Here is a 19,001-nt window from a genome sequence, read left to right on the forward strand (position 1 = left end):
CAGCTACATAGCACAGGTGCCATCCCTGACTAACAGCTAAATACTAATTATAATAAGGAATGGTGACAGAAGACTGCATGTTTGGGTTCTGATCAGAATACGAGACTGCACTCCATGGTTGAGTGGTTACTCAGTTGAAGGACAGTGGTTTTCAATTTGTTTTTTTTTCTGTCTATTTTTCCATTGTAGCATGAGTAAAATAATTTGTGTAAATTTGAACATTAGTTAGTTAGTTAGTTAGTTAGTTAATTTGGCTCAAAAGCAAATAGCAAGGCCATGTAGGGGGACATGGAGTTAAGTACAGGGTGGTGTTCATGTAAAGAGTTCAGGCCACTTGAGGTCAAGGGAGGCTTTGAACAAAGCGGTCGTCGGCATCTTCACCATCTCGTCTGGTTGGACCAATTACTTTTGTAGCTGATGTTTTTTGCTGCTACAAACCGTCCCACTATGAAGCTGATGTGGATGGAATGAGACAATTTGTCATGACCGACAGGACTTCCAACCTATCGTGGCACAGGAGGGAAAAGGAAAAAAAAAACAAAAAACACACACACACACATATACAGAGAAAGAGAGAAACATACACATGCAGAGAGAAAGAGTAAGAAACATTGAAATGTTAAAACACCTGAAATCTGATAAATCAACATCAGATCAGCTGTACCAAATAAGTGGCCCTGAAACAGCCGTACCAGAATATCTCTTACCTAATGTGGAATCTGCTGTTATCCAGGCAGAGTTATTTGCTTTCAACTGAAGTAAGCAAAGAAATGGCTAGAGTTGGGTTTAAGCTTAATGTCATCATCATCATCATTGTTTAATGTCTGTTTTCCATGCTGTCATGGGTTGGATGGTTTGACTGGAGACTGGCAAACCAGGAGGCCACACCAAGCTTCAATCTGATCTGGCAAGGTTTCTACAGCTGGATGCTCTTCCTAACACCAACCACTCTGGAAGAGTTGTAGGTGTTTTTTACGTGCCACTGACACAGGGGCCAGTCAGGCAGCACTGGCATCAGCCACATTCAAAAAGTACTTTTTACATGCCACTGGCAGTGACCTACACATTAATGAATGGTGCTTATCATGTACCACAGCCATTTATTTCATCCAGTTACAACAATCTATCCAAAAAGCAGGAGAATTTGTCTAGTTATTGTATTAATGCAGTCTTGTTTATGTAATTTCTTGTAAATTTATATTTAATTATCTTTCAATAAAATTAATTATATTTCTATGTTATTCTTTTGGTTTTTTTTTTTTTCAGAGTGGTAACAGCATTTATATATTGGGTTCTGACTATGTAGCCGGTTATTTCACTCTACCAACTACACTGGCTACAGGATTTTGTGTTGACAACAACCCTGCTGGTCAGTAAACAACAAAAGCATATATCACCCTTGAGATGATAGTTATTTACTGAAGCATGTGTGTGTTAAAGCATTGAATACCATAACCTGTTCTCTGTATTTTATTAAGATTCTATATATATTCTTTCTTGTCTTGGGATTCACGGTCAAATGGCTGGGTGGAATTGTGCGAAAAATTACACAGATGTGTAGAATGATCTGGTGGTGATGCTGGGCTTTGTATTGTTTCATAGCTCCCATGGTTACTGAGATAATCTACTATAATAATACTCTTGTGTTTATGAATGAGAAAGGAAGGGGTGATGTCATTCTTGGTAGTGTACACTGAAAAAGTAAATCAAACAGCATTTCAACTCTGTGTGATTATATGTGTGTGTATGTGAATGTGTGCATATGCATGCTCAGTGGAAGTGGGATGGTTCATCTTTGTTTGCTTTGTATTTGGGTTTATTTTTTGATTTCGTTGAATCATGGTTGTTTTTTTTTGTTCAGTCATTTTTAGTTTTGACAAAAAAAAGTCATTCCAAAATTGTTTTTTAATGTAAGCATGCCCAAGCAAGTCAAATGCTTACACAGAGCAGGTTTTACAGTCACATCATCCAAACCGACCAGGTGAAACCGGGATTAGCTGCTAGTATATCTATAGTTTTGGAATCAGGATGATCCCAGGATTGAAAATCTGCCCTTCATTTGGTTCTTGAACATCTAGCATTGGGCTCTGATTTAAAAGCATTTGGGTTGCTATTTCTAGCAAGTAAAGTTTGGCTGGTCCACACCATCTTGGTTGGCATTTGTCATGTGACATCAGAGATCGAGGAGGGGGTAAATGACGTTCGTTTCGTTAATTTTATGTTAAGATAAGAACTTCGGGACAAATTGGCCAACTGTTTGAATTCAACTTGAGACTGGAACAATAGAACGATTGCATTAAAGAATTAATTCTCATCTGTCCTTAATCTCTGATCAAACACCTCCAGGGCATATAATCATTTTAGACATATCATAGTCATGCTTTTTAGCTGTCTTTAGTTTTGGGCCACAGGCCCATTTAGCCCTCAACAGGAGTTAGCTTAAAAGTCTGCATGGTGTGTGATTTTTAAGCTAGTAATTAATAAAATACAGGTGGTGAAGCATGATCTTCGAGCTTTGGATCTCACAGAGCCTTGCAAAGAAGACCCATCAAACTAAGTAAAACCACAGTCGTGGCAGATACCAGTGGCATTGTAAAAGCACCCATTACACTCTTAGAGTGGTTGACATTAGGATGGGCATCCAGCTGTAGAAACTATGCCAAATCAGACTGGAATCTGGTGCAGTCTTGCAGCTTGCCAGCCCTGGTGAAACCGTCCAACCCATGCCAACATGGGCAATGGACACAAAATGAGGATGAGTGTGACTGAACCTGAAACCACATGGTTGTAAAGCAAGCTTGTTAACCACTCAGCCATTCCTGTGCCTGAAATATAATTTCAGGACTTTTTCTACATCAGATATCCTATGGTAGGATGAATTTGTTTTGCTGGAGACTAGAAGAACGTTAATGCTTTTGTTATGAACTTGGCAAAATGCGATGGTTTTAGAGTACTTGAGATTCGTATACTAAGTCGGTGGCACGTAAAAGCACCATCCGTTCGCGTCCGTTGCCAGCCTCGGCTGGCCCCCGTGCCGGTGACACGTAAAAGCACCATCCGTTCGTGGCCGTTTGCCAGCTCTGTCTGGCCCTGTGTCGGTGGCACGTAAAAGCACCATCCGTTCGTGTCCGTTGCCAGCATCGCCTGGCCCCGTGCCGGTGACACGTAAAAGCACCATCCGTTCGTGGCCGTTCGCCAGCTCTGTCTGGCACCTGTGCAGGTGGCACGTAAAAAACACCCACTACACTCGCGGAGTGGTTGGCGTTAGGAAGGGCATCCAGCCGTAGAAACACTGCCAGATCTGACTGGGCCTGACGAAGCCTTCCAGCTTCACAGACCCCAGTTGACCCGTCCAACCCATGCTAGCATGGAAAGCGGACGCTAAACGATGATGATGATTACATCCTGAGTCCAAATTCCGCCGAAGTCAACTTTGCCTTTCATCCTTTGTACCAATTGAGGACTGGGGTTTATCTAATCAACTTGACCCCTATCTGAAATTAACTGCTTTGTGCCTAAATTTGAAATCATTATGTTTATTCCTGTAATATAATGCGCTTCCAATGATGACACAAAACTGAGCTTAAAATTAAGTTTTTTAGTTTATTGAAGATAGATGTAGCCTTGGACTCATACGTATGAGTTCAATTTTCTGCTTGTGGTTTTACTCTTTTACTTGTTTCAGTCATTTGACTGTGGCCTTGCTGGAGCACCGCCTTTTTAGTTAGTTAGTTAGGACTTCTTTGTAAGCCTAGTACTTATTCTATCGGTTTCTTTTGCCGGGGACGTAAACACACCAGCATCGGTTGTCAAGCAATGTTGGGGGACACAAACACAGACACACAAACATACACACACACACATACATATATACGACGAGCTTCTTTCAGTTTCCGTCTACCAAATCCACTCACAAGGCTTTGGTCGGCCCAAGGTGCCACACAGTGGGACTGAACCCAGAACCATGTGGTTGGTAAGCAAGCTACTTACCACACAGCCACTCCTACACCTATAAATTGTAAATTTCAATGTGACATTTTATTTCATACCAAAATGTACATGTTTTATTCATATCAAAAATAGTACCAGATTTTTGGAGAATATCATCCGTTACAGACTGGTGTTCTATGCTTAGAAAGATTTTATATCTCATCCGTTTAATACCATGAAACTGGTACCTAACATCAGCCAGTAAAAACCATTTAGGGCTAGCAGATATTGACAGAATAAGATTAGGGTTTTCAAATGAAGTTATGCAGTTTTCTGTGATGCACCATTGATGAATGGAAGGCACAGGTATGGTTATGTGGTTAGGAAGATCACTTTGCAACTGTGTCGTTTTGGGTTCAGTCCCACTATACAGCACTTTGAGCAAGTGTCTTCTTCTATAGCCCTGGGCCAACTAATGCCAGTGAGTGAATTTTCAAAATGGAAACTGTGTGGAAACCTGTTGAGTGTGTCTGTGTGCATTTCTGTTTGTCTCCACCAACACAGCTTGACAACTGATGTTGGTTTGTTTATGGCCCAAGAACAAAGCAGTTCAGCAAAAGAGACCAATAGAATAAAGAATCAGATTTAAAACTAAGTATTTAGGTTGATTCGTTAGACTAAGAGTTCTTCAAGGCATTACTCCAGCATGGCCATATTCCAATGATTGAAATGAGTAAAAGAGGTAATCAGGCTGAAATTTACAGTTTTAAAATTATGTGCTTTTACATGTGTGTGTGTATTGATGTATTAAAGAGAATTCTGTAGAATTTTGTAAAAAATTATTTTTAAAAATGAAATTATTATAATCTGTTTTATAGCTTATTTAGTTGACAAAACACAACAGTGTGTCAGAGATCTGAAAAGTTTGGATGAAGAATGTGAGATTTCTCCAAGAATCTCTGCTTACTCTTATTTTGAAGACTTCAAGATTGTTGTAGTAAGTGATACTTTTTATGTTCTTTGTTGCCTTGAAACTTTAAGAACCAAAGATGGTTTGCTTCATGAGACATTTTGGAATAGAGTCACTGCTACACAAGCAGTATTTACACATTTTCAACAACCATTTTATCTTGAGTTCCTTTCAAGTGTTGGGCCTTACAGGGGCAATGACCAAGACCTTTGGCATTATGTTGTACTTGAGAAGAAGACCCAGTCATGGCAGATACCGGTGTCATGCAAATTGGTACCTGTGCCGGTGGCACATAAATGCATCCTGGTGTCTTGCAAATGGCACCCATGCTGGTGGCACATAAAAGCACCCAAATCACTCTTGGAGTGGCTAGTGTTAGGAAGGGCATCCAGTCGTAGAAAACCATTTAGACTGGAGTTTTTCCAGCGTGCCAGCCCAGTCAAACCGTCCAACCCATGCCAGTATGGACAACAGACATTTGATGGTGGCGGTGGCAATGGTCGTGTCGTCGTCTTGCCACCAGTTCAATATTTGTTATGTAAGGAGAATGCAATCAGTTATGGGTAGAAGTAAAATGAAAAGGCTTCAACATGAAAGACTTGTGAGTGGACTTGGTAGGTGGAAACTGAAAGAAGCCTGTTGTACATGTATGTGTGTGTGAGTGAAGGTGTGTGGCTTAGTGGTTAGAGTATTCAGCTCACAGTTGTAAGGTTGTGAGTTCAATTCCTGGTTGCATGTTGTCTCAATGAGCAACACTCTTTATTTCACGTTGCTCCAGTTCACTCATTTGGCAATAATGAGTTGTACCTGTAATTCATTGGGGGCCAGCCTTGTTGCATTCTTTGTCATGCAGAATCTCGCTGAGAACTATGTTATGGGTACGTGTGTCTGTGGAGTACTCAGCCACTTGCATGTTAATTTCACAAGCTGGCAATTCTGTTGATTGGATCAACTGGAACACTCATTGTCATAACCAATGAAGCACCAGTTTGTGTCTATGTATGAATTTGTGTGTGTTTGTATCTCCTTGTCCTGGCATCACATCATCATCATCCATCATTTTAAATCCGGGTTTTGCCATAGCAACTGCCCTCACACCATCTTGCCATCTTGCCCAGTTTTGGTCGTCCTCCCTTCTCAAGCCCACCCTCCCAATCTCCTCCTCCACATTTTCCTCGATCTACCTCGCCTTTTTGGTCCATTTACCTCAAACTCTAGCACCCTTTTCAGAACATGCCCTTCGTCCCTCCTCAACACATGCCCATACCACCTCACTCCATTTGCCCTTGCCGACCATTCCATCAATTCCTCCAACCCCAGCATCCCCATCAAGTCCTCAGTCCTCCTCTTATCAAATAGCCTCACCCCCACACATTTCTCTAACCATTGCTCTCTCAGTTCTCAAAATTGCCATCTCTCTCTCCCCCAAACACCATGTCTTGCTCCCATACAGCATTGCAGCTCTCACTCAACTCCTATAGACCTTTCCTTTCATCTTCACTGAGAACATTTTCCCATATGACAACGCTCTACATTCCCTCAACTTCACATGATGGTTGTAAATGTGTATCACTGCTGTACAGTCAATGTCATTCATTTCCAGTATTCTGTGAAAAAATATCTGGCCATGGGGAAATATTTCCTTGCTTGGAAACAGATGAAGGCTGGTAGCTGGAAGGGCATCGGACCATAGAAAAACCTGCCTCAGTAAACTCTCTCACTGACCCATTCTTATTTCTTTACTGCCCACAAGGGGCTACACACAGAGGGGATAAACAAGGACAGACAAACGGATTAAGTCGATTATATCGACCCAGTGCGAAACTGGTACTTTATTTATCGATCCCGGAAGGATGAAAGGCAATGTCAACCTCAGTGGAATTTGAACTCAGAACGTAACGGCTGACGAAATACTGCTAAGCATTTCGCCCGGTGTGCTAACGTTTCTGCCAGCTCACCACCACTGACCCATTCTAGCATGGAAAAGTGGGCATTAAATGATGATGATGATGATGTTTGTCTTGATACCAGTGATCCCAAACTAACTGGATATCCCCTCTGTGCGGCAACATACCATTACTATTTATAACTAATCGTTGTTGTTTATTTGTAGTTTCTGTCTAATGAAGAAAACCTTAGAATCAAAAAGTTCTTGTCTTTGCCATCTTTCTTTCAGTTGTAATGTTTCTAAGACAACATGGCTGTGTGGTTAAGAAGCTTGCTTTGCCACCACGTGGTTTCAGGTTCAGTCCCACTCTAGCCCTGGGACAAGCAATTCCTTGTGAGTGAATTTGGTTGATGGAAACTGTGTGGAAGCTTCTCATTTATGTATGTTTGTGTTTGTCCACCTCATCATCACTTGATGACTGGTGTTGGTTTGTTTATCTCACCATGAAATATCAGATCAGCAAAAGAAACTTGTTTGCTTGAGTACCAGACTTAAAAACATAGAAATAAGTCCCAGGGTCAATTTATTCAGCTAAACACTTCAAGGTAATCATCATCATTGTTCGACCGTGGTCGAGACAATGGAATTTACTATGTTACGCCAGACCTCACAGTCAGTCATAGCATTATGGAGGTCCTGTTGCTGGATGCCTGTATCCCTGGAGATTACATCAGGGTAGGAGAGTGTGTGCCCTCTGGTATCGCGAGCAGATGGCTTCCAGAGGAGAAGAGTAGAAATCACCTCGTTTTCAGCTCTATAACAATGTCCAGCAAACTGGACTCTTCTACCTTTCACAAGAGATGACACAGGTGGTCGTTTCCCATATATTTGTACTTTGGGTGGATGAGGCTTTACTGCCAAGTTGTTATATGCTGGTCTGGTTTAGGGAATGAAATATTGCTACAGTTTTCAATTACTGTTCTCTTTCTATAAGAACTGAAAACATTTGTAAATATAAGCAAATAAATGTTGATAAAGAAGAAAAAACCATGACAGCCAATACTCAGGATCTTTAGCGAGACACAGCTTTATGTACGGATGTCCCTGATGAGACCCAGGCTGAAACAAGTAAAAGATATCCAATATAGGGCATGACTTGATGGCTGCTATTTTTTTAGGTCTAACATCATCATTATCATCATCATCGTTTAACGTCCGTTTTCCACACTAGCACGGGTTGGACGGTTCGACCGGGGTCTGGGAAGCCAGGGGCTGCACCAGGCTCCAGTCTGATCTGGCAGAGTTTCTACAGCTAGATGCCCTTCCTAACGCCAACCACTCCGCAAGTGTAGTGGGTACTTTTTACGTGCCACCTGCACAGGAGCCAGGGGGGTCCGGCATCGGCCACGATCGGTTGGAGCTTTTAACGTGCCACCAGCACAGAAGCCAGCCAAGGCGGCGCTGGCAACGGCCATGTTCAGATGGTGCTTTTTATGTGCTACCGGCACAGAAGCCAGTCGAGGCGGCGCTGGCAACGGCCACGTTTGGATGGTGCTTTTTATGTGCCACTGGCACAGGTATCACAACTACTATTTCCATTGATATTTATTTCGATGTTCATGTTCATGTACTTGACTCAACATAACAGCCAATCAAAAACCCTTTCGTCAACCTGAGTTACATCTAGTAAATTCTTTACTTCTGTAGTACCACTGTCTTCTTCAGAGTTGAATGGTTTATCTTACAAAATTCATCCAGGCTGTATCGAAAAATTTGTGCACTCTAATTTTCAGGTCCACCCATGCCATATTGTAATCTGAAACTGTTGTAAAAGATTATTCTAGCAAGTTCTATTTCAGCTTTCTTATTTTCAATGGTAGAATATTTTATTTGCTTGTGGTTTTTGCATTTTTAATGATTTAAGCTGTCTGCACTGAAATCTCTGAATGTAGTTCAATTGCTCATTGTTTCTGCATTGAAATTTAGGTCTGTTAAAATATGATAGACTTCAGTTAATAAACTATGAATCTTAACAACTGCTCCCTGATTCATTCCAAAATCTGACTTAATATTTAAAAGTTATCTTTATATGGAATTATTTTCCAGACACCAAAGGTTTTCGAAGAATCGTTTTTGAAAATGTTATTGAATAAAACTGCAGATACATTCGACTCTGGAAGCAAGTCAGGTATGCTATTCATAATTTATTCAATAAATTATATGCCAAACTAACATGGTTCAGAAAATTTGAACTTTTGTGTAAATTATAGAAAGCTGGTAATTTATTAATGGGAAATTTTCATAATGTCTGTTTGACTCATGCAAGCATGGGAAAGTAGATTATAGGGTGACTGAAACAATCTGTAAACAGTAAACGTTTGTTAAGTTTCCACCTTAACTTGTGATGCATAAAGAAAGTCTGCTTATTTACTTTTAGCTAATCAGTTGGGTTTGGACTTATACAACAGCAATTATACAATTGCCATATCCAATGTCACCTTGTGCAGTGAATCTGGTTGCTTTGATCCATCAGAATTCAACAGCTCTGCTAATCAGTTTGCTCCTATGTTATCTGGTTCCAGGTGCACAAATGTTGTCAACAAGGTAAGAATTCTTTATTTGTTATATAATTTTCCCTTTTAGTATTTGAGAGTGAAACATTCAAATTTATTTTATTTGTTTTTCATCATACTTGATTTCATGTTTTATTGCTCAGAGTGGCTGTGTGGTAAGTAGCTTGCTAACCAACCACATGGTTCCGGGTTCAGTCCCACTGCGTGGCATCTTGGGCAAGTGTCTTCTGCTATAGCCCCGGGCCAGCCAATGCCTTGTGAGTGGATTTGGTAGACGGAAACTGAAAGAAGCCTGTCGTATATATGTATATATATATAAGTGTGTGTGTATATGTTTGTGTGTCTGTGGTTGTCCCCCTAGCATTGCTTGACAACCGATGCTGGTGTGTTTACGCCCCCGTTACTTAGCGGTTCGGCAAAAGAGACCGATAGAATAAGTACTGGGCTTACAAAGAATAAGTCCCGGGGTCGATTTGCTCGACTAAAGGCGGTGCTCCAGCATGGCCGCAGTCAAATGACTGAAACAAGTAAAAGAGTAAAGAGTGTTTTGTGATATTCTGTATGTAAAAAAAAACTGAGGTACATCATTATTCACGTACTCTTTTTGTTGCCGTTTTTCTTGACTCTTATTCCCTGGGCTCAGACATAACTCTGAGCACCTCTTCAGACTCCACCTGTCTAACACCCGTGGACATGTTTACAAAGTCAGAAAACAGCACAGCTCCTTCCATGACTTTCGAAAACATTTTTTCACATTAAGAGTTGCTGAAGCATGGAACAAACTGCCGGCATCAGTTGTTAGTTGTCGGAGCACTGCATCCTTCAAAACTTCCATGCTTCCTGAGATTCGCCAACACTACACCTGATCTTCCCCCCTCCATACACACGCAAGCATGTATCTGACTCATACATTGTTCACTTCCCAGACATTTGTACATTACTGCATATGCTTTATACACACTTTTGACAAGTTGTGGTGCACCTGAGCACTGTATACAATAATTTCATTATTATTATTATATAGTCTTGGCCGAGTGGTGAAGAAGTTTGTTTAGCAATCATATCGTTGCATGCTTGGTTTCGCTGTATTCATCTTGAGCAAGTGTCTTCATTCAAAGCTTCTGGCTGAACCAAGTCGTGTGAGTGAAATGACTGCACCTTCACACATCTTCACCATCATTGAGATAGCCATTTATTTCCCTACAGCATCACACCTGTACCTGTCCCTCTATCTTACTGTAGCTTCTCATCAGCTGGCATTCCTCAGTACTGTTCCCCCTTCATTTGATGTAGGGTTCTTGTCTTGTGAGTTACTCGATAACCTCACTAGTGTAAAAAGCACCCATGTACAAAGAAAAAGAACTGGTTGGCATCAGAAAAGGCTCCCAGCCATAGAAATCATGTGAAAGCAGACATTGGAGTTTGATGCAGTTCTCTGGCATGTTAGCTTCTCTTGAACTATCCAACCCATGCCAGCATGGAATATGGACTTTCACTGACCGCTGCTGCTGCTGCTGGTGATGATGATGATCTATTAGATTGTTTATACTTGTTCTGCGATGGTTGACTTAATTGTTACCTGGTCTAAATGCTTGGCTTTTAGCAGAGTCCACTCTGTTGCAAGTGTTTGGACTAAGTTGTTCAGTCTCAGGATAACAATATTTTTCTACATCCAGTCTCAGAAGACCTACAAGTGCCACTTCCTTCCGCCTTTAACTGAACCATACAAAACTATAAAAAAAACCTGTCCAGTTCCAAACTAGAATTTTAGTAATTATGTCATGACATAGACTGACCATCCCAGCCTCTGGACGGCCAGTGATACCAAGAGAGGTAACTATCTCTTCACAGGATGAGCGGGAATTAAAAGAATTGAATATGAAATCAAGGAATATGGAGAGGATACAATTTCACGCACATGTGTTTGTATGTATGTATATATATATATATGTATATATATATATATATATATATATATATTTGTATCATCATCATCATCGTTTAACGTCTGTTTTCCATGCTGGCATGGGTTGAATGGTTTGACTTGGGTCTGGGAAGCCAGGAGGCTGCACCAGGCTCCAGTCTGACCTGGCAGTGTTTCTACAGCTGGATGCCCTTCCTAACATCAACCACTCGTATATAATATATACGTATATTTTCATTTGTCTTGATTATTTTTACGCTTAGGTTTTTTTGCTGAATTTTTTTCTTGAAAACACATTCTCCGTGGAAAATAGCAATTTTGACATCTATATCTAGCATGAAGGCTGTCCACTTTTAGTGGTCAATCCTCTAAATTTTGTATGTAAAAAAATTTTTAATCTTTGGATTTTTTAAATATGCTAGGCCACTGGTTTTAATTGATTAATATCAATTTCTACCCTTATTTAATTTTATATATATATATATATATATATATATAGAATGATTGTATGAGCAATAAATGGTCCATTAACATTTCAGATATTTTTTAATACTATTAATGCAGACAATTTTGCTTACTTTGTGTAAACTATTCCTTCTTCTTTTTTTTAGGTTGTTTATCGTTTCATACACAATGGTACCTATGGTATTATTTCAGTCCGTGTGACTCTAAATTTGATTGATTTAACACAATCTGATTTACCTTTTACTCAAACGTTTACCACAGAATTTCATGAGGTAATGTTTTTTATATCATAATACTAAGAATGATTTTTGGAAAATGAATTACTAGATTTGATAGCATATATATTTTTGTAAAAAAAGGCCGAGTGACTGAGCTCCCTTCGAGTGTTGGGCTTCATGGAGGCAATGACCAAGACCTTAGCATTATGTTTGTGCTTGAGAAAAAGACCCATTAAGCCGAGCAAAATCGCAGTCATGACAGATACCAATGTCATGCAAATGGCACCTGTGCCGGTGGCATTTACTCAAGCATAAAGTTGAAGTAAAGCCTTTGGAAAGTTCTATACCATCTCCTCAGTATACAGTTACTAAAGTAAAATTTGAACTAGTCCTCACATGATCCCCATTGCAACCATGTAGTTTTAGGCCTGATCTGACCACTGTCTTGTGAATGAATTTGGGAGATGGAAACTGAAAGAAGCCTGTTGTGTGTGTATGTTTGTCTCCTTGTCTTGTAAATGAATGTCATTCATTTCTGATATTCTGTGAAACATTGTCTGGCTGTAGGGAAATATTACTTTGCTTAGAAACAGATGGTGGCTGGCATCGGGAAGGAGGGTATCTGGCCATAGAAAAATCTACCTCAGTAAACTCTGTTGAACCCATGCTAATGTAAGAAAATGGACATTAAAAATGTAATGATGAAAATGTATACAATAAAACACTCTTTTCCTTTTCATAAATTCAATCTAATCTTTACGGTTCATTTGTCGTATGATTGGTAATGCTTTTTATTTGCTTTTCTTTCTTCAAATATATTCCTCTTTTAATTGCTTTGCTAATATTTTTCAGTTGGCGGCAGAAGACGATACATATTTCAGGAGGAGTGGTAACCCTGGTTACCTAAAGGGTGAACCATTATTAGCTGGAACTAAAATTAATTTGCCAACAGGACGGTAAAATTTCAATTTATTTTCATAAATTCTTCATCAATTGACAAATGTTTTTGAAAGAATAATAGATAATGAAACAAAACAAAAACTTTACTTTACAATCGCCATCTCTCTCTCTCCTTTCACATTCTCAAGAACCTGCCTCTCCATTTATCCTGTCCAGTCCTCTGGACCACTTCTCTTATGTTCACCTTCCTCTAATGTGAGGGTTTGCCCTGATACCTCCTCACCATCTTCTCTCCTTTCCCAACTTGGGTAATCATTTATCTCTTCTACTCATCACTTGGTATAAAGCCATCTCCCTCAATACTGCCCCCACCTCAGCTATGGGGTCTTTTTTGTGAGTTACTTAGTCACCTCACTTGTGCAGGTGCCATGAAAAAAGCACCTTCACTCTGTAAAGCAGTTGGCATTAGAAAGGACATCCAGCCATAGAAACCGTACAAAAATAGACATTGGAGCTTGGTACAGTCCTCTGGCTTGTTGGTCCAAGTCAAGCTGTCCAACCCATACCAGCAAGGAAAATGGATGTTAAATGATGATGATGATGATGATATGCCTTATTACTAATGTAATTGATAATTGTTAAAGGAAATTAAAATGGTTTGTCACCAAAGATTTGTCTTTATAAACCATGTTTAGAACAACTCGGTCTAATATTTAAGAATTTTAAAAGAATATTGACGTAGCATCATTTCTCATTTGTATAACAAACTATTTTATCTCCAATAAGATTTAACCCTTTAGCATTTAAACAGGCCACGTCCAGCCACAAATATTCTTCCCATTTTATGTTCAAATTGGCTAGATCCTGCCTCTCACCCTAACCCTATACTGTCATTCTGAAAATAAACAATCACATAACCAAAATCTCAAATTTCAAGAAGATGCTTGATTAATTCAAAACAATGTGAAAAAATATGCAATAGATTCAACGGAATAATCTGAATACAAAAGGGTCAAAGATAAACTTGACCTATTTTTTGTTTTTTGTTGTTTTTTTTCTATTCAGTGGTCTCATTAATATCCTTGTTATTACCTGTGTTTTGGATTATTGTTTAAAAGGTTTTTTTATTGAAAATTAAAAACAATTCTGTGTTAAAAACTCTGATACAAAGGTCTCAATATCATTGTCGTTGTCTTATGCTTGTTTTGGCATGATTTCGCTTGACCTCCAGCTGCTATCTTTTGTTATCAACCATCCACAGCAACAGAGGAGAAAAATGATCAACTCTGTCATTATTTAGCATGGTTTCCCTGGCATGTTACCTTACTCCTCACCAACAACTTTACAGCATAGACTGGGGAGATTTTATGCCTGCTCTGCCTTGACTGGCTTCTGTGCTAGTGGCATGTAAAAAGCACAAACCGATCGTGGTCGTTGCCAGCCTCCCCTGGCACGCAAAAAGCACCCACTACACTCATGGAATGGTTGGCATTAGGAAGGTCATCCGGCTGTAGAAACACTGCCAGATCAAGATTGGAACCTGGTGCAGCCTCCTGGCTTGCCAGAACCCAGTCAAACTGTCCAACCCATGCTAGCATGGAAAACGGACGTTAAACAACAACGCCGACGCTGACGACTGGTTGTCCCTGAGAGAACGAAACCTCTCTAACCTCCTAAATGGTCTCCATTTGCATCTTCCTTTGTTAGCACCTTGTAGTACAGTGTAGGAGAGTGGGTTTGCTCATCAAACACTGTTTTGCTTGTCATGCCCTTTCTCATTTATTGATATTAAAATAGTATTTAAGACATAAAATATAAATGAAAAGATAAATAATAATCATTTGTAACAAAGACACAAAACCAGAAATTTAGAGGTAGAGGGCTGTGCTGGATTCCAATGTCTGCTTTAGCAAGGTTTCAATGGTTGGATGCCCTTCCTAACACCAAGCACTGAATAGACTATACTGGGTGTTTTTTATGTGGCATTGGCAATAGTGAGGTTATCAAGAAACTCACAAGATAAGATCCCTTGACAGAATGGGAGTGCAGCCTTGAGGGAGGTGGCTTTATGTCAGATGTTGAGAGGCTGAAACAGGATGAGGATGGTGACAGGGACAGGTTTCTCGCTCTAGCGAAGATACGTGACGACTCCAAGTACACTGCATGTCATAGCATTTTCCCATGCTGTCATGGTTAGATGAATCTTCTTTATGACATATTGCTACTCTTGATTCTGGAGTGTCAACTCCCCATGTCTTTTTTGATCTATTTCTCATAGGGATACCTTCTATTGTCAGCACATACAGCTTTTTAAACAAGCTAATGTCATCCATTTTCATTAGACATCAGTAGCACTGTAGCTGCATCCTCAGTAGCGTGTCATCATCATCATTTAACGTCTGTTCTCCATGCTACCATGGGTTGGACGGTTCGACCAGGGATCTGGGAAGCCAGAAGGCTGCACCAGGCTCCAGTCTTATCTAGCAATATTTCTACAGCTGGATGCCCTTCCTAACGCCAACCACTCCGTGAGTGTAGTGGGTGCTTTTTACGTGCCACCTGCACAGGTGCCAGGCGAGGCTGGCAACGGCCACGGTCGGATTGGTGCATTTTACGTGTCAATTTTAATAACTTCCTAAAAATCTAATTTGGTAGCAAAATTTTTGTGCCTTTTTACTCCCTAACTTGAGATATATTTACCAAGATGGATTAAAATAACTCTAACCTACATCAATTTTATCCTAAATTTTCAATAGTGTTGTTTTTTCAATGGTGTTGTTTTGAAACAGTAACTGAAAATTTATATGGAAAACTGATTAGACTCAAAATATCACTCTTATATTATCTTTTAATTAGTTAAATGAATCTTATATTATCTTTTAATTAGTTAAATGAATCTTATATTATCTTTTAATTGGTTAAATGAATCTTATATTATCTTTTAATTGGTTAAATGAATCTTATATTATCTTTTAATTGGTTAAATGAATTGTTGCTCTTTTCATACATTCACAAAAATGTCAACGCTGAAGATTAGAGGCCAGATGTCATCCCACTTGAGCTTATTAATTGGTACAGGGAAAGAGCTTCCTGTATCAGAGCTTCCAACAGTGAAAGATATTTCAAGACTTGGGTTACTACTTTGGGAGCAAAATTCCAATGACAGAAGGAACTATACAGATAAGGAACTCATACATGATATAATACCCCATCTTCTGCGCTAGTGGATAAAAGCTAATACGCAATTCAAACTGCCAGTGATCATACAGTGTTGAACAATTGAGCTAAAACTAATGGGATTGTGACAGGAAGCTTTACACACATCACTTGGTAAAGGAAACTTGGCAATGAAAAATGCTTTTCTACACTCACTTGGTATACTGTTCGGTATTTTGAGCTGCAGTTTTTCCATGATTTTGTGTTGAAAAGGGGGTTGTTCTCCCCCACTGGTAAGAGAGGAAATCATTCCCACATTGACTGTCGTTGCTCTCGTGAAAAGAAGATACCTTCTCTGGAGCTGGATTCCATAAGCTCACAGTGGACAAAGGCAGGAGGAGGCCAAGGCAGCATGCAAATGGGCTCAACTGATTATAAAGAGAGAGACAGATTTCTACTGAAAAAGGAAGGCCATGTCAGAGAGAGAGGGAAGAAAAGAAGGGAATGAAGGATGAAGTCATGCAAAGAGAAGAACAGCACTGCCATGTTTGTCAGTTGTTTGATTAATCTTTTGAAGAGAATGAAGTAATGTCAGAAGAAAATTCTGAGGAATCTTCTGAAGCCAAAACAAAGAGAAGAAAATGCAATACAAGAAACAGTTCAAACATTGCATTAGTTAGTATTCGTCACCATACCGGACTGTGTGAGGCTGCTGAAATTGCAGCTGCCACTTGGATAGATGCAGGCTTCATCAGTCGAGAGGATTCATCTTTGGTTATAGATCATAACGGACTTAGGAGAGCACAAGCAAAAGTAATGAGTGAGATATCTGATCAGCAAGAAAAAGAATGAAAAGGAGGGCTCTCCTGTCTTTTGGTTGATGGAAGAATAGATGAGACCAAAGTTATGGTTGAAGTAGATGGAATTTTCTGAAAATTTCCTGGTCTAATCAAAGAAGAGCAATACACTGTCTGTCCTGAGCCTGGTGGTCAGTTTCTGTTTCATTTTACACCTGAAGTTGAAGTGGAAGGTAAAGAACGTGCAGGGGTAACTGCTGGTAATATTTTATGCTGGTTTCAAGAGAGGGAGGGCTTGAAAATTCAGTGCAAGCTATGGGTGGGGATTCGACAGCAGTGAATACTGATGGGAAGGCAGGTGTAATGAGTTATTTAGAGGCAAAAACTTGAAAGAAGACTCATTTGGATTGCATACAGGTGAGCTGCCTCTCTGTCACCTCATCCAGGAAATTGATGGTTCTACAAAAAGCAACAATAAGTGGTCAGGTCCTCTTGGCAACATGTTGGATGAAGCAACACAACTAGAAATAAATGCAATCTTTCCAAAGGTTGAAGTAGGCTGTCCCATTCCAGTGTTGCCAGAAGAAATTGTCAAAGACCTCAGCATGGACCAATCCTATGCTTATCACATTGCTCAAGTAACAAGATCAGGCAAAGTACCTCAGTCATTGACTCTCTTGGAGATTAACCTGTTAGTCACTGCAGTTGGTTAACTACAGCTCTACGCTTCTGCAAGATTTGGATTTCCAGACACCAACTGAAGGAAAAGGCTCTGAAGAATTTATAGTTGGTGTCTATCTTCCCCACTGGTTTAATATTAAGCTCAATCCAAAATGGGTTGATGGTCCCAATCCCCTTTTTGTTTCAGTTGCAGCTTGTAAGAACACAAAATAAGTTGGTGTGGGATATCATATTATCCGTGGTGAGGAAGTCCTCGTGGTATGCTCGATCAGAAGCAGTGTTGCAAGCAATGCTTTTCAGCCAATATTCAAATCTTTGTACTGTGGCTATAGAAACTATTTTAAGAATTAAGAGGTACCCCATTTGAAGATGACCAGTTGGAGGACTTCTCATTTAGTCAAAGAAAAGTTGCCCAATTAAATGTCAATGCCACCAAGCCGTCTGCATTGGTTGATTTTAGTTCTAAGGCCTTGGAACCACCATTGACAACATCCTTATTTAGTAAGAATCTCAACAGCTTTAAAGACACATCAATGATAATACCAAAATGGCCATAGCATATACAAAGTGTTGAGTGGTGTGTTAAAATGGTCACTCAAGCTGTGAGTCATGTTTACAGTCATGGGGATCAAGAGGTTACATCAAAGCACAAGCAGTGAGCCAGCAACTGGTGAAAAGAAACAACAGCAAGAAGGATTTGAAGGCTTTGACTACTTTTAAATAGTATATTGGAATCAAAATTGAACCAAATTCGATGACTGGCACCCGTGCCAGTGGAGCGCTAACAGCGCCATCCGAGCAGGATCACTGCAAGAGCAGCTGCCTGGCTTCTGTGCCGGTGGCATGTAAAAAGCACCATTTGAGTGCGATCATTACCAGCGTCGCCTTACTGGCACTTGTGCCAGTGGAACGTGAACAAAACATTTGAGCGAGGCCATTGTCAGTGCCGCTGGACTGACTCCTGTGGAGGTGGCATGTAAAAAACACCATTTTGACTGTGGCCATTGCCAGTACCGCCAGATTGGTCCTCGTGCCGGTGGCACATAAAAGCACCCACTACACTCTCGGAGTGGTTCGCATTAGGAAGGGCATACAGCTGTAGAAATTCTGCCAGATCAGATTGGAGCCTGGCGCAGCCATCTGGTTCACTAGTCCTCAGTCAAATCGTCCAACCCATGCTAGCATGGAAAGCGGACGTTTAAGGATGATGATGATTGGAATGTATTGTAGTATATATGAAACTTAAAACAGAAAGATGCAGGTGAAAACCAATTATGTTCAAAATTCTCAAAATATATAAATTTCAAACTCATATTGATAGTTAAGAGTTATTTAAATTTTTTTTTCTTTCCAGAATTTTGTTTTATATGCTAAAAGGCAAGAATAAATTACTACCAAAATTGAAAATTATGAATTTTCCTATTTCCTCCCCAAAATTGACACACCCTAATCTTCAGCACATAACACCTGGTGCCACTTCTTCACTATCAAGTGTCTCT

General features: G+C 40.0%; 1 protein-coding gene across 1 annotated transcript in view; it reads left to right on the plus strand.

Moving 5' to 3' along the window:
* The window catches only part of LOC115214329 (tectonic-3-like), a 43,137-nt gene that overhangs the window by 15,641 nt on the left and 8,495 nt on the right, over positions 1 to 19,001 (plus strand). The window contains exons 7-12 of the mRNA XM_036504415.1: positions 1,267 to 1,369; positions 4,809 to 4,927; positions 8,895 to 8,976; positions 9,226 to 9,392; positions 11,897 to 12,022; positions 12,821 to 12,924. Of these exons, the coding sequence (XP_036360308.1) occupies positions 1,267 to 1,369; positions 4,809 to 4,927; positions 8,895 to 8,976; positions 9,226 to 9,392; positions 11,897 to 12,022; positions 12,821 to 12,924 (701 nt within the window). The remainder of the gene's footprint in view (positions 1 to 1,266; positions 1,370 to 4,808; positions 4,928 to 8,894; positions 8,977 to 9,225; positions 9,393 to 11,896; positions 12,023 to 12,820; positions 12,925 to 19,001) is intronic.

The sequence above is a fragment of the Octopus sinensis genome, linkage group LG7, assembly GCF_006345805.1.
Source record: "Octopus sinensis linkage group LG7, ASM634580v1, whole genome shotgun sequence".
Taxonomy (NCBI): domain Eukaryota; kingdom Metazoa; phylum Mollusca; class Cephalopoda; order Octopoda; family Octopodidae; genus Octopus; species Octopus sinensis.